This window comes from Scylla paramamosain, chromosome 13 (assembly GCF_035594125.1).
Source record: "Scylla paramamosain isolate STU-SP2022 chromosome 13, ASM3559412v1, whole genome shotgun sequence".
In the NCBI taxonomy this organism is placed as follows: Eukaryota; Metazoa; Arthropoda; class Malacostraca; order Decapoda; family Portunidae; genus Scylla; species Scylla paramamosain.
Genome location: NC_087163.1, coordinates 22357085 through 22380679, shown reverse-complemented (window position 1 = coordinate 22380679; position 23595 = coordinate 22357085). Strand labels below are relative to the sequence as shown.

Sequence of the window (23595 nt, the reverse complement as noted above, 5' to 3'; positions counted from 1 at the left end):
TGTCTTGTCTTTCCACTTTCTCCTTCCTTCGTTTTCCTTTCTATCTTTTCTCTCGTTTCTTCCGATTCCTCATATTCTTTAATCTTATCGTTTCCTTCCTTTCATCCATATTCCGTCCATTTATCAAGTTTGCTGTTATTTTTTTTCGTTTTATATATATATATATATATATATATATATATATATATATATATATATATATATATATATATATATACATATATATATATGCCTATGTAAATCACTGTTATATTTGATAATTTTTACGTTTCCCTTGCAGTGTTTTCTAATTTTCTCTTTTCCCGCTCTCTTCCATTTTTTCCTTTGGGTAATTTCCATTAAAAGGCACAACGAAAATATTTATTGTGTATCTTTCTTTTCCTTTCATCTTAATTTTGGGTTCTCGCTCATTTATCTTAATGACCACCTATCCCCCCTTTCCTCCTCCTCCTCCTCCTCCTGCCTTTCATTCACAATTTACATAACAAGGCTGTGCTGAGGATCAAGGGAAGAGCTGGCAACGTTGCATTAGTCTCCTCCCGTAGATCTGGCAACACTGGAGCGAAAGGGCACTCCTGGTCTTACTCTCATTTTGGTGCTGGTCTTCTACTCCTCCTCCTCCTCCTCCTCCTCCTCCTCCTCCTCCTCCTCTTCTTCTTCTTCCTCCTTTATTCGTAATGGTATCTCCTCCGCCTCCATCTTACATTCTTCCATATACATTGTTTCTTTTTTTCTTGCATTTCTTTTGTTTGTTTCTTTCTTCTATGATGTGGGTTTCCTTTTCTTACCTTTGTTTCATGTTGGATCTTCTGTCTCTCCCTCCTCCTCCTCTTCTTTCTTTTTTTCTTTTTCTCACTTTTGTTTCTCTTTCTGGTGCTTCTCATGTTTCTTGTTTCTTTGCTTCCGTCTGCTGGTTCTTCTTCCATTATCATCCTCTTCTTTCCTCTTCTTTTTTCCTTGTCACTCGTGTGTTTATTTTCGTATTGTTCTATTTTTTTGTTTGTTCTTTATTTACCTTCGTATTCTTGTCTTTTATCCCCGTTTTCTTGATTTTATGTTCCCTTCTTGTCTTCTTTCTATTGTAATCATCTCTTTCTTTGCCATTAATTTATTTTCCTATCTTCTTTATTCCTGTTTATCTCTTTATGTTGCTATCTTTCAGCATTTCCTCCTTCCTTCTCTCCCTCTCTTCTTTTATCTCTTCCTTCGAACCTTCAACTACACTAGACTTCCTCTTTTCTTTCTCTTCCTATCTCCAATCTTCTCTTCCTCCTTCCTCTTCTCTCTTTCTTCTTTCTTGGTCTGGTCATTCTTCTTCCCTGATAACTATTTTTTCTCTTTCTATCTCCTCCTATTCCTTGTCCCTCACTTTCTATTCCAATCTCTCTGTCTTCTTCTTCATATTCTCTCTTTTCTTCTCTGTCCTATCTCGACTTCATTCTCCTGTGTGTTTTACCCATGTATTCTTCTTCCTTTCCTGCGTCTCGTCTTTTATCACAAATTCCTGCATACACTCTTTTCTTTACCCTATTCATTTTATTTCCTTCCTCCTCCTCCTCCTCATCCTCCTCCTGTTGCTGCTCTCTCTCTCTCTCTCTCTCTCTCTCTCTCTCTCTCTCTCTCTCTCTCTCTCTCTCTCTCTCTCTCTCTCTCTCTCTCTCTCTCTCGCTTACTTTCTCAAGAGTAGGAGTAAATAAACAAACTAAGCCATTTTTACTTCCTTCTAATCTCTCTCTCTCTCTCTCTCTCTCTCTCTCTCTCTCTCTCTCTCTCTCTCTCTCTCTCTCTCTCTCTCTCTCTCTCTCTAAGCCAGTTCCTTTCATGCATTTTAATTTTTCAAAAGTAAGGAGGTTTTCTCTATTGCTCCGTAACAAAAAGAAAAGAGAATAAAGAAAAGAAAAAAAAATTGAGGCTTCCATTCGAAAAAAAAAAAAAATAGTTGGCAACCAGGCAAGTGACAGGAGGAGGAGGAGGAGGAGGAGGAGGAGGAGGAGGAGGAGGAGGAGGAGGAGGAGGAGGAGGAGGAGGAGGAGGAGGAGGAGGAGGAGCTGAAGCGAACGAAACTTAATTCATGTAACCTGGAATTTTTATCTTCTCTATTTATTTTATTTTATTTGTTGAAGTTTTGAAAAATGTGGATAAACAAAATACCAGTTTGTTTCTATACCCTTTTTTTTTCCATTGTGATCTTTTGTTCAATTTGTCAAATCCTTTTTTCTCTTTTTTTGTTTCCCTCTTGATGGGGAGGTGGGATGGAGGGGGTGGATGGAGGGAGAAGGGGGTGGAGGATGCATCTGGTTTTGTGACGGCTCTATCAACTCTCTCTCTCTCTCTCTCTCTCTCTCTCTCTCTCTCTCTCTCTCTCTCTCTCTCTCTAGGTCAGCAGGAACAGAAAACACAAACATGGACATTAGAGACCAATAGAAGTCCTCCTCTTCCTCCTCCTCCTCCTCCCTCTCTTCTTCCTCTTATTCCTCCTATTCCAACTTACACCCCCTTTCTCCTCTTCCTTCTCCAATCTCTTCAATCTTATTTTTTCTCTCTCCTTCAGTCATCTCCATCTCACCTTTTTCATGGTATAATCTCAATATTCCCTTTTTTTTTTTTGCTTTAAGTCTTATTGTATTCTACTTATTTCCTCTCTCTTCTTTCTCTTATTCTTGTTCTTCTTTTTCTTCTTCCTTTTCACATTTACATTCTATTAAGCTATGTCCTTTTGCCTTCTTCTTTCACCACACGATCCCTTCTATTCTCTCTCTCTCTCTCTCTCTCTCTCTCTCTCTCTCTCTCTCTCTCTCTCTCTCTCTCTCTCTACGCTCCTCCTCCACTTCCTCATACCTCCGTTTCTCCTCTCATTAGCCCATTTCCTCTCTCTCTCTCTCTCTCTCTCTCTCTCTCTCTCTCTCTCTCTCTCTCTCTCTCTCTCTCTCTCTCTCTCTCTCTCTCTTTCCCGCGGTAACATCTCCATTCTCTTCCTGTCTCCTAATTCCCCTTTACTACTTCCCTCTCTCTTCTTTTTACTGTTGCTATTAAACCTTTTTTTTATTTTATTTCTCGCTCCATTTCCTCTTCCTCCTTTTTGTGAGCGTCTTATCCTCTTTTTCTTTCTTTATCTCGCATACGCATACGCACTCTCTCTCTCTCTCTCTCTCTCTCTCTCTCTCTCTCTCTCTCTCTCTCTCTCTCTCTCTCTCTCTCTCTCTCTCTCTCTCTCTCTCTCTCTCTCTCTCTCCCCTTCCACTCCCTCCCTTTCACATTACAAATACTATTCTCTATATCTTCACACCTTTTTAACTCCCTCAAACATTCCTTTCCTTCCTTCCCCTGCACGGCATGCCTCTCCCCCTCCCACTGCTCCCAGTAAACAAGCCTCTTTAACGAGTAAACACAGGGTACAGGTGCAAACAAGGAGGGGGAGACACTGTAAACAAAAGGTAAACAAGAGGTAAATATTCAGGAAGGAAGAACAGGTAGGGACAAGAGCATCACCTAAAGTCATTTACGAGTAGGTGTACCTGTGTTGAGTCTCACCTGAGTTACGAGGAATATTAAATTAGTAAATATTCCTCCCTTGAAGTTTCCTGAGTCAATGTTGTCTTGTCTGTTTGTCTCGCTTAGTTTGTCTGTCTCTCTCCTTTTCTGTCTCTTCGTCACTTATTCATGAATCTCAGTGTGCAGGAGAGAATGTGATACAGGTGTGGTAATACTCGTACACCTGCTCAATAAGGACAGGTGATAAAATAGACAGAGGTTATATCACTGATTAATGTAAAGTTCATAGGTGTAAAAATCTGAGTTTACAGTTAAGGTCACAAATCGAGTATCCTTTGCAATTCATTCTGTTGTTTTGTGTTCTTCTCAATGTTAAGGCCTCCGATATGCTAAGAACCTATTGTTAAGTTTTGAGAGGAAGCTGTTGATGGTTTCTGGGACTAAAAATTAAGTAAAGATACTGTGTAAAAGGAACACACGACTGTGCCTGTAATGTTTTCTTGTGTCTTGGATTAGAACAGGTTTGGTTAGGTGAAGTTAGGTTAGGTTAGTCTAGGTCAGGTTAGGTTAGTTTAAGTTAGGTTAAGTTAGGTTAAGTTAGTCTAGGTCAGGTTAGGTTAGTTTGTCAGGTTAGGTTAGGTTAAGTTAGTCTAGGTCAGGTTAGGTTAGTTTAAGTTAGGTTAGGTTAAGTTAGTCTAGGTCAGGTTAGGTTAGTTTAAGTTAGGTAAGGTTAATCTAGGTGAGGTGAAGTTAAGTAAAGTAGAGTTAGTTTACGTTAAGGTTAATTTAGGTTAGGTTAGGTTAGGTGAGTTTAGATTAGGTAAAGCTAGTCTAGGTTAGGTTAGGCAAGGTTAATTTAGATTAGGTTGGGTAAGGTTAGGTCAGGTGAAGTTAAGTAAGGTAAATACACTAGATATCTGCAATTTGATGATCGATGAATGGTGCAAAAAATCCGATACTCTATCCCTTCAATACACCTGTGCTTGTGGCTCGGGTGAAGTGGAGCGTCAGGAGAGCATCAGGTTAATAAAGATGCAAGAGATACAGGTAAAAATACTGCCTCTGTCTACACCAGGCCGCGCGCCACACCACAGGGAAAAATCATTGACCACAAGTGTACATATAAAAAAATTAGTCTGGGAATGAAAACCTATAGTAGTAGTAGTAGTAGTAGTGATAATAGCTGTATAATCACTCATCCAGGTAGTTATTAATTATTTCAAACAGTATAGATAAAAATTCGTTTGGTCGTAGAAACCTGTAGTAGTAGTAGTAGTAGTAGTAGTAGTAGTAGTAGTAGTAGTAGTAGTAGTAGTAGCTGTAAAAATCACTCTCACCCAGGTAGCATTATTAATTATTCCAAACACACCTGCATGCACGCGCCTCCACTAAATAGACAATAATGACACCTTGTTTACCTTGTTTGCTTCCATTAACACCGACAAAAAAACGCCAAAACATCGCATCCCTATCACGATCAGGCGGTATTATCATCTCCCCCCAACGCCCCCTTCCCTTTTTTTTATTCCCGCACCAGGCCAGCATATCACATTACCTTTTTCCCCCCTTTCCCCCTGCCCCCCTCCCCCTTATGTTACGACCATTCGCCTGCCGCAGCTATGGGATCGTTGCTTTTTTTTTTTTTTTCCTCCTCTTTTCCCTATTTTATTTCAACCATAAGTGTGGTGGGAGTGCTCATGAATATATATTGCATGTTTGTATTTGTGTTAGATTCGTTCTGTAACACCTGAGGGATAACCTGAGCACTGACAGACATACAGACGGATGGACAGAAAGACAGACAAACAGACACACACGCACTCACGTCAATAACATCGTCTAGGAAATTAAATACACAATCAACAGTATTTCATTTCCTCACAATCCCGCATGTCTCATTTTCCCTTCTCCTCCTCCTTCTCCTCCTCCTCCTCCTCCCTCCTGCAGGCAAGATGGCGTTATTCCATACGACTAATACGTCACTGGGCGGATGCAGATATTCAAGTCTTCATTTGCAATTTCAGCTCAGAATCCTCTCCCGGGAAGCGCCACAGAAACAAAGGAAGAAAGGAAAAAAATAATAAACGGAGGAATAAAATAACTGGAGCTCGGATGCTTAAAAAAGAGAGAGAGAGAGAGAGAGAGAGAGAGAGAGAGAGAGAGAGAGAGAGAGAGAGAGAGAGAGAGAGAGAGAGAGAGAGAGAGAGAGAGAATGGGAAAGATGTTGCTTGCTTTTCATTTTTTTTTCTGTAACTTTTTCTTTATTTGTTTTGATGCTGAATTATTTATTTTTCTATATATTTATTTGTTATGCATTTTTTTTTGTTATTTCTTTGCACATAATATTTGCTGCTGAGTTACTGATGCGCGCGCGCACGCGCACACACACACACACACACACACACACACACACACACACACACACACACACACACACACACACACACACACACACACACACAGACCTTCCACTCCTAAATTTCGGAGCAGAGAGAGAGAGAGAGAGAGAGAGAGAGAGAGAGAGAGAGAGAGAGAGAGAGAGAGAGAGAGAGAGAGAGAGAGAGAGAGAGAGAGAGAGAGAGAGAGAAAAAAAAAATGGATGTCCTTTTTGCTTCTATTTGTTGCGTAACATTTTCGTTTCCTCTGAGATAACATTCCGCTGTTTTGGAGAGAGAGAGAGAGAGAGAGAGAGAGAGAGAGAGAGAGAGAGAGAGAGAGAGAGAGAGAGAGAGATGCCATTCTTCAGGAAACTTGAACTCAATCCATCATGACCGAGTGTGAGGAACGACAGTAATGCATTATACCCTCTCTCTCTCTCTCTCTCTCTCTCTCTCTCTCTCTCTCTCTCTCTCTCTCTCTCTCTCTATCCCTCAACACACATTTGCTCACAACCTTCCGTCACTAAACATCCCTCCTGCAATATCCTGTCATCCAGCTCTCTCTCTCTCTCTCTCTCTCTCTCTCTCTCTCTCTCTCTCTCTCTCTCTCTCTCTCTCTCTCACACGCACACACACACCTAAACTCCTTTCCTCCTGTTCCTGATCCCTTCCTATTCACATCTATCTTCTAAACGCTTCCCCCCCTCCCCATCTCTCCTACCTTACCTGTCTCCCAACTCACCTACTCGTAACACCTGTACAGTTAGTTACAGAAGTTTGCCATCGAGAAAATTAAGCTCCAAGAAAAGCAGAAGATACCCCTTGAAAAACATATGTTCCTTGATATCTGATTCTCCCTTCAGAAGCATGTAGTGTGTTTGTGTGTGTGTGTGTGTGGATGGGTGAAGGAAGGTGTAGACAGATGAAGGAACAGACTCAGTAATCAGGTTGTTAGTGCTGAGTCAACAGGTACGTTTTAAACACTAGAGACTGCTATGATTGGTAGGGTATAGGTACGTTAGGTTTTGTACAGGGATTGACATGTGTATATCTGATGGCTTCTTGCAGTTTCCTTTGTTTTTTAATGTTTTTTTTTTATGAGAATATAATATTATGTAAGTTAAGAAGATAAGTCTCCCTTGGCTTTATTTACCAAGGATTTTTTAGGAGATTTAAAATAATAACATCTCCTTTTTAACTCCTTATTGTGCTAGATGGACTGTGTGAAGGAAGCGCTTAACTATATAAGGGAGATGGGTAAGGAAAGCAAGCGATTTTGTAATGATCTGGGGGAAAAAAAGGTGCTGAGTGGGTGTTGGGAATGAGGCTGAAGAGGTGCTGTGGTTGGGGAGGAAATGTTTGGGTAGAGATGAGGGTTAAGTGTGGGAGGATTAGAGGAGGAGGAGGAGGAGGAGGAGGAGGAGGAGGAGGAGGAGGAGGAGGGATAAGAGAAGTGCGTACGTGCAATGCGTGGCTCAGATGAGAGAGAGAGAGAGAGAGAGAGAGAGAGAGAGAGAGAGAGAGAGAGAGAGAGAGAGAGAGAGAGAGAGAGAGAGAGAGAGAGAGAGAGAGAGAGAGAGACACTTATTTGTACCCATACCAAGAAACTAAAAACACACACACACACACACACACACACACACACACACACACACACACACACACACACACACACACACAAGGAAAAACACAGCCATCCTAACTAACCCACACTTACAACGCAGTTACGATGTGTGAAGGTGCAAAACATCCGTGGTAAGTTAACACCACCACCACTACCACCACCACAACCACCACAGCCTTCTCGGAACACCAGAGGGAAGCAGAGGTGAGGCAACGAGAGCATTTTAACGAGTAAACAATATTTTCACGTGACGTTTTTATCATCTGGCTAACAACTGCTCTTGGCGTATGTCCAAAGGTGAGGAACTGCGAGGAAATGGGAAGGAAGAAAGGAAAGAAGTATACGAAGAGAAAGGAAAGATGGGAGAGAGGGAGGAGGGAAGGAAGTAAGTATGGGAAGAGGGGAAGGAAGAAATTTGGGAGGAAGGGAGGGAAGGAAAGAAGAAAGGAAAGAAGGAAGGAAGGAAGAAAGGATACATACATACATACATACCATCATTGGCGAAAAAATGAAGAAAAAGAAGATAAAAATGAAGAGCAAATAAATATATCCCCCTAAAAAATAGAAAAAGGAAGAGAAGAAAACGAAGCTATCAACAAAAGATGCAGAAAAAAATAAATCAATAAAAGAAAAGGGAAAAAAAAGGAAATAAAAAGGAGAAAGAGATGAATATAAGTGAAAAGGGAAGTGAAATAAAAGTAAAAACGGATAAAGGAGATAGGAAACAAATGGCTGGACTAATAATAAAAGGTGAAAGAAAAGATAAGAATGGCGTGGAGGAAGACAGGGAGGGAAATGTGAGAGGAAAAAATGTGGAGGAGATAAAGGAAATCGAAAGGATATGAATTTTAACAAAGAAATGATGGGGAAAAAATGGAATGAAGACCAATCAAGCTGAAAGAGAGAAGAAAAAAAAAAAGGAAGAGAAGGAAGAAAAAAAAATGATGATGGAGAAGAGACAAAAAAAAAAAAGAAATATTAGGGAAATATCAAAGCGGGAAAGAATGAAAAAGAAGATAAATTAAAGACAGGGGCATAAAAAAGAGGGAAAGAGGGAAAAAAAGCAGAGAGAGACAAGGCCCTCGGCGGAAATTAAGAAGGAAGTGAAAAAGTAAAAGAAAAAAAAAACTGGAAAAAATCAACCAAGAAAAACAGAAGCAAAGGAAGGAAGGAAGGAAGGAAGGAAAGAAGAATGGGAGGAAAGTAGGAAGGAAAATAACTCAAAAGGATACAAATAACAAAAATGAAAGTAGGTAAGAATAAAATCACTAGAGAGAGAGAGAGAGAGAGAGAGAGAGAGAGAGAGAGAGAGAGAGAGAGAGAGAGAGAGAGAGAGAGAGAGAGAGAGAGAGAGAGAGAGAGAGAGAGAGAGAGAGAGCAGCAGGAAGAACAGCGAGATGAAAGGAGGAAGAGGACAAACAGCAGGAAGGAAGGAGGGAGGGCAAGAGGAGAGAAGGAGGTAGAGGAAGAGGAAGAGGAAGAGGAGGATAATGCCGGGAGGAGAGGAGGCAGAGGAGGTAATGAGGAAGCTCTGGCCCAGACACCACCTCAGCCTCACCTAATCTTCACTTCCCAGACACGCACAGGCAGAATTTAAATAATCCCAAAGCGTTGATTAATTTTCCAGACACTTTTCGTTCGTTTAAGTCCTAAGTGTGTGTGTGTGTGTGTGTGTGTGTGTGTGTGTGTGTGTGTGTGTGTGTGTGTGTGTGTAAATGTTTCATAGTCTCCCTCTTTCTTTCTAATTCAATAGGGTAAATGAGAGAGAGAGAGAGAGAGAGAGAGAGAGAGAGAGAGAGAGAGAGAGAGAGAGAGAGAGAGAGAGAGAGAGAGAGAGAGAGAGAGAGAGAGAGAGAGAGAGAGAGAGAGAGAGAATTATACACCTTAGTCAAGAAGAGATATTAAAACTGATAACGATAAATGAGCTGAAAGGAAAATAAAAATAAAAAAGTATAAAACTAAGAAAAAAACTGAAATGGAGGAGGACGAAGTGTATTAAGAGTTTTTTTAGAGAAAGAAAAGAAAGGAAGGAGACAAGAGAACGAGGGAAAGAAAACGAAAGAGGAAGAAAGAGGAAGAGGAGAAAACAAAGTTATTGCCTCAGGGTAAGATTCCTTCCTTTGTTGTCCCATCAGCATCTCCTCTTCCTCCTCCTCCTCCCCCTCTTCCTCCTCCTTCTCTATCACTGCCTACTACTCCTTCTTCCTATTTATTCCACATCTTACAGCTTTTTAACTCCTCTCTCTCTCTCTCTCTCTCTCTCTCTCTCTCTCTCTCTCTCTCTCTCTCTCTCTCTCTCTCTCTCTCGTGGCTGCAGGTAACAGGAATCCACCCTTACCTGGTCAGGCGTTAATTAGGGAATGGGGAAAGGTGAGAAGGGGGCTACGAGAGACAGGATGAGAGGTAAAGAAATGGAGGAGGGAGGAGGAGGAGGAGGAGGAGGAGGAGGAGGAGGAGGAGGAGGAGGAGGAGGAGGAGGAGGAGGAGGAGGAGGGAGTTTTTAAGTTATTGGATTTTTTTGTGCGTGTCCTAATATTTGCTCTAATTAAAGTCTTTTTTCCCTTTCTTTTTACTTCACTGTCTATATCTTTATTCATTTTTTTATTTTTTAACTTGATACGCTTTATTTTCGCTCTGTGTTCTTTACGTCCTATTTAAGTTTTGTGCCTTGCGTTTCGCCTTATTAATATCAACATACACGGTCACACATGTATTTCTCACGTGTACCGGCGATTCAGACTCCATAATTCGACTTACCTTACCATCTCTCTTTATGTACCTCAGTTTTTCAGAATGAGACGACAAAAATCACCAAAAAATACAATTATCAACAATACCAACAATAACATTAACAATAACTACTTCTACTACTACTACTACTACATCGACTACAACTACAATAACACAAAGTAATAATAACTAACAACTACAGCTACTTCTATCAGCCCGTAAGATCAAAGTCTGCTCCTCCTCCTGCGCCTCCTTCAGGTATTGTTGAGAAAACTGTAACCCTGATATAAGCCTGAGTGATGAAAGGGAAATCTGTCTCTTTTTTTTTTTTTACCTGGGGATTAACACTTTTTCTTGGGGATTAACACTTTTTCTATGGTGCCAAAATAATTCACCAGTTTTCAGTTTTGTTTCACCCATTTCTTACACCAGGTCAGAGTTTTTCAAATAGGGTCAGAGTACTCACCTCATCCTCCAGCGTGACGGGGAACTGCGTGATGGGTTTGATGGCCATCTCCTGCAGGCCCGTCTTCTTCCTGAGACACGGAGCAACACAGCCAGGTCAGCACAGTGTGTTAAAGAAGGAAGTGTGGTGGTGAGGAAGCACGGTGTGGGGAAGGGGTGAATCAGAAGTACTTTATTTCTTAACCGTTTCTTCTTTCTTTTTTTTTTTCAAAGTGAATAATCAGAAGAGGCTTGTGTTCTTAGTCTTGTTATCTCATCAGGAGAGTTTTCAAAGGCCACAAGGATGGTTAGTTGGGTTTTAAAGCATTTTTTCTCAATAATGGTGCGAAATTCTCTTCAAACTAAGCATTATATTCTCTCCCTGTGATTATTTTCTAGGACCACAGAGGTTATTTATTGTTTCAACAGATGGTTCTCCCACTAAGGTTGCAAAATTCATATCAAATTATCAATAAAATCATGAAAACACTGAAAAACCCTTATAACTTCAAGCAGGCATGATTAGCCAGGTTTTCATGGATGTTCTTATTGATGGTACAAAATCTTTATTAAATATATTACCAGAATAATAAAAACACCCTTGAAAATCTTAACAGTTTCCAGAATATCCTGCTAGAGATCAGTCCATATCCTTAAGCATTTCGGCGGCTTCTCTCAGATACTTTTAACAGGTGGTAGTGAAAGTTATTGGAGTTTTCAAGGGTGTTTTCATGCGTCCGATGGCAGTTTAACAAAGACAGCGCCAAATAGAGAAACACCCACGAGACCTAAAGTAATCATCTCTGTAACTTTTGAAAATACTCCTTATGAAAGTCCAAAAGTTTTAAAATGCCAGGAACAAAAAGGATAAATTTTCAGGAACACCGCACATATTAATCTAGTACTTCTGGTCTCATCCCGTGTTTCCTACCACCGCATTCCTGACTGGTCGTGGACAGCAACACACTCGCACACTCGCACCGATGATGAGACAAACGGGGCGAGTCAGTGGTGCAGGAAGGCGCGGCGCGGAGCAGTGGTAAGAGTACTTTATACTCTCTGGCTCCACTAACTCCTCTCCTCTAACTTTCACTAATTCCACGCAGTACATTAAGGTTTACACGCCCCGAGTTTAGGGACGTTCAGGATTCAGGGTTTGTTTGGGATTATATGTTGTAAAGCTTAAATTTTTTTTTGTTTATTTTTTATCTTTTTATTTATTTATTTATTTATTTTTTAAGTTCTTTGGGTTTATTTTATGTGTACTGAAGTCAAGAAGCGTTATTTTTTTTTTTTTCATTTTTTTTCCTGCTACAGTTTGGGTGTACATATTTCGAGATGATTCAAGTAAGTGATATTTCTATTAAATGTCTGGGGACTGATTAAATTATGTGAATCCATAGTTAGACTTCAGGATGCATTTTTTTTTTTGTCTTATTTAGGCAGGAGGGTCTTCCTTACGTTTATTACGCTAAATCATTTTAACTTATACAAAAGCAAGGGCAGTTATTACTATTATTTCTGTCACAGATCAGGAGATATGAAAGGAGGCAGGCTTTATGTATAATTTACACCCTCAAGAGAGAACTTCAAACTGAAAGAAGCCAGAAATTAAATACGACACTAAATACATCACAAGCATTTAAGAAGATTTCGCTCATTACGATAACTCTAATAACCTTCATAACGCTTGCACAACCTCACAACCTCACTCTCCTTTCCACACACACCACTACGCCATGAGACCCAATGAAGTAATTTCCCAACACGAGTCGAGCAGAGGGAGGGAAACAGTGCACGGTTCTCCACACTGTGAGCCTTTGACCTACAGCGGGGAGGGGGAGTGGGGGGGTGTGGAGGCTAAAAAGTTGAGGGAGGCAAGATGAATGACTCAAGTTCCCTAATTCACGGTCGGTAAAGGCAATTTCAACACTTTTTTACAGGGATTAGTAAAGCTTCGGACCCTTCACTCAATTCCCCGCGTGTCGATATTGCCTTGACTGACTGACTGACTGCCCCACTGTTTTGAATTAATGGATTCGTCAAAGGGAGCTAATCATATATGTGTTGGTCATGCGTCACGTACACACACACACACACACACACACACACACATAAATGAAGAGGTGGAGATAACAATAATTTTTCTGTTCTACGTGTGTGTGTGTGTGTGTGTGTGTGTGTGTGTGTGTGTGTGTGTGTGTGTGTGTGTGTGTGTGTGTGTGTGTGTCCGAGGGAGTGAGGGAGATGAGAGGAGGGGGAGTAAAGGGAAGAATAATTAATGATGACTGTTATCTATGTAGTGAGCACCATATTTTCCCTTCTTTGTGTATGTGTTATCTCCTGTGTACCTCTCTCTCTCTCTCTCTCTCTCTTCTCACCTGAGCACGATGATCTTCACTTTGGGCCCTGGAATGCCCTTGAAGATGCTGGAGGCGTTCAGGTGACATCGCCCGTGGATCACATTGCCGTTCACCTGTACACAGACACACAGGTGAGGCTCAGATAACTAAGAACACACAGGTGAAGAGATAACTAAAAACATACAGGTGAGAATAAGATAATTACGAAAACAGATGAGGATGAGATAATGAGGTGAGGAGCAGGTAATTAAGAACACAAATGAGGATGAGATAATTAAGAAAAAAAGTGAGGGTAAGATAATGACACAGGTGAGGAGCAGGTAATTAAGAACACAGGTGAGGATGAGATAATTAAGAACACACATAAGAGATAATTAAGAGGATGAGATAATGACACAGGTGAGGAGCAGGTAATTAAGAACACAAATGAGGATGAGATAATTAAGAAAAAAAGTGAGAGTAAGATAATAACACAGGTGAGGAGCAGGTAATTAAGAACACAGGTGAGGATGAGATAATTAAGAACACACATGAGATAATTAAGAGCACAGGTGAGGATGAAATAATTAAGAAGACAAATGAGGATGAGATAATGACACAGGTGAGGAGCAGGTAATTAAGAATACAGGTGAGGATGAGATAATTAAGAACACACAGGTAAGAAAGGAGATAATTAAAAAGGCAAGAAATTATTAAATAATCGTTAAACTCCATACTATTTTGACTTCAAGGGACAGAACAATAGTTACAATTAATTATTAGAAACCAATACGTACTTGTTGAGCTTTATACTGTTATCATTAGGCAGTATGTTAAGAGGTTCACTTAATTAAGAATACAAGAAATAGTTAAAGTAGTCGAATAATTCTTACACTCCATATGGTTTTGATTTCAGGAGTTCGGACGATAATTAGTTATTTTAAGGAACATTTTACCATAACTTAAGAACTGGAATAACCAAAAAAATAAAAAAAAAATAAAAAAAAAATAAAATAAAATAAATAAATAAATAAATAAATAAAAAATAAAATAAATAAAAAAAAATCGTTAATATTCGTTACACTCTACATTGTTTTGATTTCTGGGATCAGACAGTAGGTAGTATTACTGAAGATCCTTTTGTCATAACCTAAGAACACAAAAAGAAGAAAGAAAAGAAAGAGAGAGAAAAAAAATTATCTCAACGAAAAACAATACATTTTCAAGTCTCGTTAAAATTCACATTAATATAACTTAATGGCCATTAAAAGAATATAGGATTTATTATAGACCTTTCATTGTATTCCAGGAATGAAGGAATAATGAAAATAAAATATTAGTTGTAGAGAAAAGATGAAATTATTAAGACACTTTTAATTTCGTATTCATGTAGCTAGAAAAAAAAAATGGGTGTCTATTATAAAAGGGCCTTTATCACAACATGGTAACATTAGAATAAGGATAACATGAAGTAAAACCCCCACAGTATTGATCTTTTTCGTGCGTTCCGCCAGGCCTCCATAGATGGGTTAGTGTGCCCTACAAACCCTCCGTTTCGGCCCCGTTTTCTTACAAGTCCCAAATTCTCTATCGCACTCATTTTCTGTTGGCGTGTTTATCCCCTATGGTCCTTCAGCTTATATAGGGGAGACCCAGGTATTACGAAACAAGTCTCACCTTCTTCAACTAATTTCCTACACTATCCATGGAGTGAGGAAGAATTTTTATTGCCTCATGAGTTTTAGTATCGCAGATATCAGACCACTGGCTTCTCGTCGCTTGAAGTAAATAAACGTGGCTGAGGAGAAGAGGAAAGGGGAAAGAAATACCCTCCGGTGCTCTGACGGTAACAATAGTCCTAACGAAAATGACATGGTTCATATCAACTCCAATCAAGAGGTCAATCAATGAAAGGTCATCTCTCTTTCTCCTCCTACTCATCTTCTTCCTTCCTCCCTTTTCTCCAGCCCCGCCCACACTCAGCCGCCCCTGTGATGACTGCCCTGGCCTCTCTGATTACCCTGATGCGCCACAGCCACTCAGCCAAGCCCTGTGATCTTCTCCTAACTGCTGCAGACGCGTGCCGATGAAGAAAAGTTTGGGTGGTGACTCGCTAAGCCGTGTGTACAATAACGGCTTGATTCGTCTCTCCCCTGAAGTCTTTTCTACTCTGGTCTCCGTCAACTTATTCACGTCGCCACCTCGTTGACTGATTTTGATCTGTTTGCTCTAAATTTGGCCTCTTATTCTTGTCCTGATTTACTTCTGCTTACTCAGATTTTAGGTTCTTATTCTTAATATAGTCCAAGTTTCAAAGGTCAATCTTCGGCCGAGTCCTAGATGTTGTCTTAGTCATCATCCTTGTCCTGTTATTTATTTATTTATTTACTTATTTTTATCTCCAGTCTCCATAAGTGACTATTTTTCTAGTCATTCTGTATTTAAGTGTACTCAAAGGTCGCCCCTTCAATGGTCAATCTTCAGCCTGGTTCTAAATGTCACCTAAGTAATTTTATATCTTTGTCCAGTCCCCACTTTAAGTCCCCGGCTCCATGAGTGATAATTCTTCTGGTCTCTCAATATTAAGGTCTTATCTCAACGGTTACCCTTCCTTCCGCCTCGTCTCAAATGTCAACTTAACTCCTGAATGTTTACTCCACTTATATATTATTCCAAAAGGTCTTATTGATTACCCTTCATTTCAGAATCTGATCTCGAATGCCACTTTTCGTTCCAGTCATAAATTTCTCCAGCTCAGGATTATTTCATTAGTGGATCATTCCAGTCGCAAAGGTTACAGTCAAGTCACTCATTTTCAGTCTTAAAACCCTCCAGCTCTGAGAGGTCCCACTGATCATCTTTCATTTTCGTCCCAAAGATTACAATCCAAGTCACTTAATTCCAATCCTAAATACCATCCTCCATCACTGAGATGCCCCGCTGGTCACCCTTCATTCGAGTCCCAAAGATAACAGTCCAGATAATTCAATTCTAGTTCAAAATATCAATCTACATTTCTCAAAGCTCCAAATGATCACTCATCTTTTCATTCCTATTTCAGTCCGGGTCACTTAATTCCAGTCCTAGATATCACCCTACATCTCTGAAATATCCTACTGATTACCCTTCTCTGCAGTCCTAAAGATGACAGACAAGGTCACGTAATTCCAGTCCTATACACCACATTACATCTCTGAAAGGCCCCGATGATTCACCCTTCATTCCAGTCCAAAAGATTACGACTCAGGTCACTTAATTCCAGTCCCTCCATCTCTGAAAGGTCCCAGTGGTCACCCTACATTCCAGGATTGCAGATGACACAAGAACACAAGAACAGTCCAGATTCCAGTCTTTCCAGTTCTTACCTCGAGCACCTCGTCGCCGACCTTGATCTTGCCGTCCTTGAAAGCGTTCCCGTTGGGGTTGAGGCCGCAGACGAAGGCGGACATGAGGGTGCGGTCCTTGTTACCCGCCAGGGAGATGCCCAGTCCATTGGCGCCCTTCTGCAGCTCCACCACCACCACTTCACCCTTGAGGTCTGCATACTTCTTCTGAATCTTTTCTGCGGGTCACACAACACAGGGGGAGGGTCACGAGGGGCACGCATAAAGGCATATGGATGTAGGAGGGGGGGTCACACATGGCTCAGGGAACGATGAGTCACAGTGTGTAAGGTGAATGGGGGTCAACAGTTCATGGGGGTCACGGGGCACAACAGAACGGGGTCACTTAATACTAAGAACCTGAAAAGAAACAATTATAATGTTTGTAGTATTATGATTACACACACACACACACACACACACACACACACACACACACACAATCCCTCCCAGCCTGACACCACCACTGTCCCGAAACACAAAAGTTCCGACCATTGTGGGTTTCCTAACACACACAGAAAAAGGGAAACTCCGGCGTCCAATACCACACACACACACACACACACACACACACACACACACAACAATACCGCCGCCTCGGGTTTCGGATAACGACTCCCCGGCTGAGAAAACGCAAAATGGAGAGAGAAAAAAAACAAACAAACAAAACGAAAACAAAAACAAGGAAAGTAAAACATGACAAAGGGAGGCAGAGAAAAACAGAGCAGCGCGTGGCTTCTCTTCAGACCACGCCCACGCCCACGCCAGCCTAGAACTCCACCCACGACAACGACACACGAGGCGCCTTGATGAAGCAGTGTGAAAGGCGCCATCCTCCTCCTCCTTCCCCTCCTCCTCCTCCTCCTCCTCTTCCTCTTCTTCCTCTTCCATCCAAGTCCTCGCATTTCTTCTCTCTCTTTTGCCCTCTCTCCCTCACGTTCCTTCTATTCTCTCTCACTCCTCCACTCTCCTCGCTTCCCTCGTCCCACCCAGCCTCCCCTCCTCCTCCTCCTCCTCCTCCTCCTCTTCCTCCTTCTCCGCCCCGCCCATTCCTAACATCAGCACCCGAATCACATCTACTCAGCTAAGGGCCAGGTCGATTAAAGCAGTGGTAGAGGTGGTGGTGGGAGGGGTGAAGGTGGTGATGGTGGTAGTGGTGAAGGTGGTAATGGTGGAGGTGGTGGCAATAATAACAAATAATAATGAAAATGGAACAAAAAATAAAGTAAACCACTAACCTTCCACATATTACCTTCTTACACGCACACACACACACACACACACACACACACATACACACACCACCACCACCACCACCACCACCACCACCACCACTACCCTCCCTCACAGTTCAGGACAAAAACACAAACAATACTTCTATGGGAGCCTATTTCTCCTTCCTAAAGGTGAAGAGAGGAGAAGAAGGCGGAGGAGGAGGAGGAGGAGGAGGAGGAGGAGGAGGAGGAGGAGGAGGAGGAGGAGGAGGAGGAGAGATAAAAATAGGGGGACCAAGGGAGCAAACAGGAAGAGAGGGCGGCCAGGAGATGAGGAGGAAGAAGAGGAGGAAGAAGAGGAGGACCTGAGAGGAAGGAAAGATCTATACATGAAAGCGACGCAGGAAAAAAATATATCCAAAACTTATCGAGAAAAAAAAAAAAAAAAAAAAAAAACACCAAGATGAAATTCAAAGGAAAAATCAAAGAAAATACAGGAAAAATAAAGAAAAGAGAACTAGAGGAATTCTGAAGTGGCGCAAGGACAAAGAAGTGAAAATATAAACACAGATGATGGCATAAAAGACAAGCGAAAATGGGAAGAAGTATGATGAAGAGGAGGAGGAGGAGGAGGAGGAGGAGGAGGAGGAGGAGGAGGAGGAGGAGGAGGAGGAGGAGGAGGAGGAGGAGGAGGAAGAGGACGAGGAGGAGGGTTCAATACCACAAACCAGCATGAATCATTTGGGTATTCAAGGTTTGTTTATGTGAACAGGTGTGAGGCGAGACCTTCCTTACGTATACTCGTATGGCTCTCTCTCTCTCTCTCTCTCTCTCTCTCTCTCTCTCAAGCCGGCACTTCCTTCCTGCCATTCATTTCACAGTGGCAATATCTACTACCAGTCCTCCTCCTTCCCCTTCCTCCTCCTCCTTCTCCTCTTCTTCCTTGCTCTACTTCCTTTCCTTCTTTTTTTCCTCCCATTCTTTCCGCTGACACATTATTCCCGTAACGGCTGGCCAATCGCCAATCACTCCCAGAAGCCAATACCCAATGGCAATCAGTTCTTCACCAATGGCACGCGTCTCCTCCTCCTCGTCAGCCAATTAGAATAAAGATGACATCACCCGTCCACCAATCACGGCTCAAGGAGGTTCCCCGCCGGCCAATCAGCTGAGTGATAGAGGGCCAATTGGAAAAGACAATGTAGAGAGAGAGAGAGAGAGAGAGAGAGAGAGAGAGAGAGAGAGAGAGAGAGAGAGAGAGAGAGAGAGAGAGAGAGAGAGAGAGAGAGAGAGAGAGTCATCGTATCTCAGTCATAAGTAAATCATACTTGCAATAATCTCTCTCTCTCTCTCTCTCTCTCTCTCTCTCTCTCTCTCTCTCTCTCTCTCTCTCTCTCTCTCTCTCTCTCTACATTTATCATTTGTTTTTCCTCTCACATATCTTCCTTCCTTCCTTCACCTTTATCCACTCCTTCATTCCTTCTCTCCTCCTCCTCCTGCTTTCTTTCCTCCCTTATCCTGCGCCTATCTATTACTCCCCTCCTTTTCTCCCCTTCCTGCTATCTTCCATCTTTTCCTTCTCCTATCTCCCTTCCTTCCTGGACCTATTCATTACTTTCCCCTTCCTTCTCCTTCTCCTTCTTCCTCTTCCGACCCCAATACCTTACTTCGTTCTTCCTTACCTCCCTTTCCTTTAATCTTACATCTATTTATTGTTTACTTTGTCATTCTCCCTATCTCCCTTTCCACAGCGTTCCTTTTTCCTTCTGCTCCCTCCTCCTTATTCCTTCCTTGATCTATACATCGCTTACCCTTCGCAACCCCTGCCTCTTTACCACTGCCTCCCTTCCCTTGCCTCACTCAATAAGTTAGAGACTCAGTTGGCAGGGGAGCACATTCAACTTTTACAATCTGGAGAAATTTCCAGTAAGAAGTAGCGAAGTGGAGGAGGAGGAGGAGGAGGAGGAGGAGGAGGAGGAGGGCAAGATGATGAACGAGGAATGGAAGGTTCTTTAATGTTTGTCAATAAAATAAAGCGGAGTAAATTTTGCAAGGTCGTGTGGTGATTTTTTGTTGTTGTTGTTGTTGTTGTTGTTGTTGTTGTTGTTGTTGTATCAAAACGATTGTAAGAATAACTGCAGTAGGAAATAAAGAGGGATGAAAAAGAACATCAAAGGCAACAATAGTAGCAATAGTAATAAAAGTAGTAGTAGTAGTAGTAGTAGTAGTAGTAGTAGTAGTAGTAGTAGTAGTAGTAGTAGTGGTAGTAGTAGTAGTAAAAGTACCAGAAGTAGAATTGGTAATATCGGCCGTACATTGGTGGTAACTGTATAGTAGTAGTAGTAGTAGTAGTAGTAGTAGTAGTAGTAGTAGTAGTAGTAGTAGTAGTTGTAATAGTAGTAGTAGTAGTAGTAGTAGTAGTAGTAGTAGTAGTAGTAGTAGTAGTAGTAGCAGCAGTAGTAGTCATCAGTCGTAGGAGCAGAAGCAGAAACATCAAAAACAACAGTAACAGCAACAACAGCAGCAGTACAGCAGTACAGCAGGAATGGCAGCAGTGGAGAGATGACAGCCGGGGAGCAGCAGCAGCAGGAGCACCGCCGCCACCACCACCACCACCACCACCAGTAGGCAAGATTCGCTCAAAAGGTCAGGGGTCAGCGAGCGGGTCAAACTAGCACACCCTCACCACCACCACCACTACCTCCTCCTCCTCCCTCCCAGCCAAACCTTGGATAAGTGCCAACTCCACCACAATTATTGAGCCCGTCACCTGAACCACCCTCACTTCTCTATTTTACCTCCGCCCTTGCCTACCTGCAGATTAACCCTTTCCCTTTGTGTTCTCTCGCTTCTACTCTCCCTCTCACTCCTATACCTTACTGGCGCCTGTCCTGCCTTCCATTGTCTCGAGTAATTTCCCATTTATCTCCTTATTCACCGCATTTTCTGCCGATTCTTGTCTCTCCATTCCTCTCCAACCCCTCCACCCACTTCTGTCTCTCTGTGTCTCTCTCTCTCTCTCTCTCTCTCTCTCTCTAGAAATCCTACCAAGCGTGAAAGAGACGTCCCTGCAGGAGAGAACGGTCAAGGCAAAGTTGCCTACATTACGAGGAAACGAGGGACCGAGGAGACTTAATGATGATGTTAAAGCGATAAGGGGACTGGGGAGCAGGCGGAAGGGACCTGCTTCTGGAGAGGCTGCAGGGGAGGCTGCTGGGGAGACTGTTGGGGGGGGAACACGAGGCACAATGGACAGAATTCGAGGCTCTTGAATGATAAAAAAAAAGAAGAGAAGAACAGATTCTCTCATGGGATGTATTGGTACTGGGAATGGTCTGCTTACAGAAGTAAGGGAAAGGAAAAAAAAGTCTTAATATATATATATATATATGCAATCTTTTTTGAATAATGGTAAATATCGGCACTACAACGAGGCGAGGAACACTAAACACACACACACACACACACACACACACACACACACACACACACACACACAGCTTGAGGTGATCACGACCACCTGGGAAAATAGTGCTAAACATTTCCTGTCTGGAACAGCGAGCAGCGGGGATGAAGGAGCGGGGCAGGGCAGCGGAGGGGGAACAGCTGCTGCACCAGACCAGGGGGAGGGGACTGAGGAGGAGAGGAGGAGGAGGAGGAGGAGGAGTAGCTCGAACGCAGGACGTTTCAGGTAATATATATTGGAAAAAGAATTATTTTAAAGATGTGAAAGACTTCGAAGAGGTAGAGGTTATTTATATATATATATATATATATATATATATATATATATATATATATATATATATATATATATATATATATATATATATATATATATATACACGAGACTTGGGATGAGCAGGATGAAACAGCCACGCCTTGAAAAGCTCGTGAAAATGTTTAAACTTTAGTGGAAAATATTAAGAAGTAAAATAAAAGAAAACGGGCAGGATGCAATGCGTGGCGAGGACAAGACTGCCGGGCGCGGGGGAAGGGCGGAAGGAAAACGGAAGGCAGGCCTCCTTCAAGATGGCGGGGCGGGCAGGGTAATTGGCAAGACTCTGCTGGCGTTTCTGGCTGACCAGGCCATTAAGGCTAAAAATACTGAAGGGGGAGGAAGGGTGGGGGGTGGAGGAGCGTGGGAAGATAAATGGAAAGGAGAGTTAAAAAGGAATTACGGAGAAAGTGAGGGAGAAGTAGATTGAAAAGACAGAAGCAGGAGAGACGAATGAAAAGCGAAAACAGGATAGAGAAGAAAGAAGAAATAAGGATGGAAAGTCAAGGAATAAAGGGAGAGTTAAGGAGGAAGGGAGGGAGGGAGGGAGGGAGGGAGGGAGGGAATCGAGCCGGAAGGAAGCAATGAGGGAGGGGAAAAGTTGGAGATATTTGAGGGAAAGTGACAGAGAGGAGAAAAGGAATGGTGAAACGGAGGAAAGATGGAGTGAAAGAAGAAGAATGACTGCAGCGAACTGGTAAAAAGAGAATAATGAAGCGAAGGGAGGAAAAAAGTGAGTGAGAGACGGAGGAAGAAAGTCATTAATAAGGACGAAACAAGGAAATGAATACAAATGAAATAATGTAAATGGAGGAAGCGAGAGAGAGAGAGAGAGAGAGAGAGAGAGAGAGGAGAGAGAGAGAGAGAGAGAGAGAGAGAGAGAGAGAGAGAGAGAGAGAGAGAGAGAGAGAGAGACTACATTCAGTTTATTTCATCTGCATCATTAAATTTCACAAAGCACTCCCTATCATCACAAAATACAACACCAACTCTTATTAAAAACCCAACATTACTCCTTCCACATGATAAATAATAAAAAAAAGTCCCACCCCCTTTAATTCCCGTCTAATTAAGCAGGCCCTATAAATTTCCACAAAACTCTGGTCCACTGCCCCGCCTTCCCCTCCTAAAAAAAAAAAAAAAAAAAAAAAAAAAGTAGGAAGTAATTTAATTAATCAGTCATCTAACTTCAGAAATTACCTTCCCCTTAGGGACACAAGTTTCCCCACCCCTCACCTGGACGGCGGCACAGGTACACACGCAAATTAATTAACACTGTCAAGTCTATCTTTACCTGCCCCTTCTCAAACACACCTTACCTCACCTGAGCACACGCAGACAATTTAAGATATACACACATACTGCATACACCTATACTAATGTTCGCCACACTATTTTCGTCTAATTAGCACGTACCTGTAATTTACTTCACCTTTATATGCTCTACCTGCGTCCTCATGCACCTTCTCAAACACACCTTGCCTTAGCTAATCACACGCCAAACAAAATAAAACACACATGCTACAAATACCTGTACTAACACTTACATCATCACACTTCTCTAATTAGTACACACTTGTACTTTACCTCACCCTTACACAGTGCACCTCACCTTATCAAACCACTTCACTTTACCTAACAACCAAAAATTTAAGATATATCACTAACAGTAATACTAAAATCACCCATACCACTTTCCTTTAATTGGTACCCACCTGTAATTTACCTCACCTTTATGCAGTCTACCTGTCCCAGCTTTCTCATACATACCTTACCTTACCTAACCTTACAACAAACAACTATTTTAACCCATACCATATTACATTCCTCTAATTAGCACGCACCTGTCCTCTACCTCACCTTTAAACAGTCAACATACTCCCTTCTCAAACACGCCTTACCTAACCTAACCACACCCCTTAACAACATAAGACACAGACTACCTACACTAACACTCCCCATGCTCCTTCTCTCTAATTAGCGGGTACCTGTACTTTATCTCACCTCTACAGTATACAGTACGCCACGTTTAGTCGCCATCATCAGCACGTCTTGTCACACCTTCCCTTATCAACACAGGTAGCTACATAACAATACTGTCTCTCCTTATCTACTCTTTCTAACTACGGCTGTACATCCACCATCCCGCCCCCCCCCCCCTCTCTCTCTCTCTCTCTCTCTCTCTCTCTCTCTCTCTCTCTCTCTCTCTC

The 23595-nt window shown here is 42.0% G+C and overlaps 1 protein-coding gene across 16 annotated transcripts in view; it reads right to left on the bottom strand.

Moving 5' to 3' along the window:
• LOC135106514 (multiple PDZ domain protein-like) overlaps positions 1-23595 on the bottom strand; it is a 456199-nt gene that overhangs the window by 79038 nt on the left and 353566 nt on the right. For all 16 annotated transcript variants that reach the window (XM_064015606.1, XM_064015607.1, XM_064015610.1 and 13 more), the window contains 3 exons: positions 16376-16572; positions 13050-13144; positions 10691-10760 (listed from right to left, as the gene is read on the bottom strand). In XM_064015606.1, the coding sequence (XP_063871676.1) occupies positions 10691-10760; positions 13050-13144; positions 16376-16572 (362 nt within the window). The remainder of the gene's footprint in view (positions 1-10690; positions 10761-13049; positions 13145-16375; positions 16573-23595) is intronic.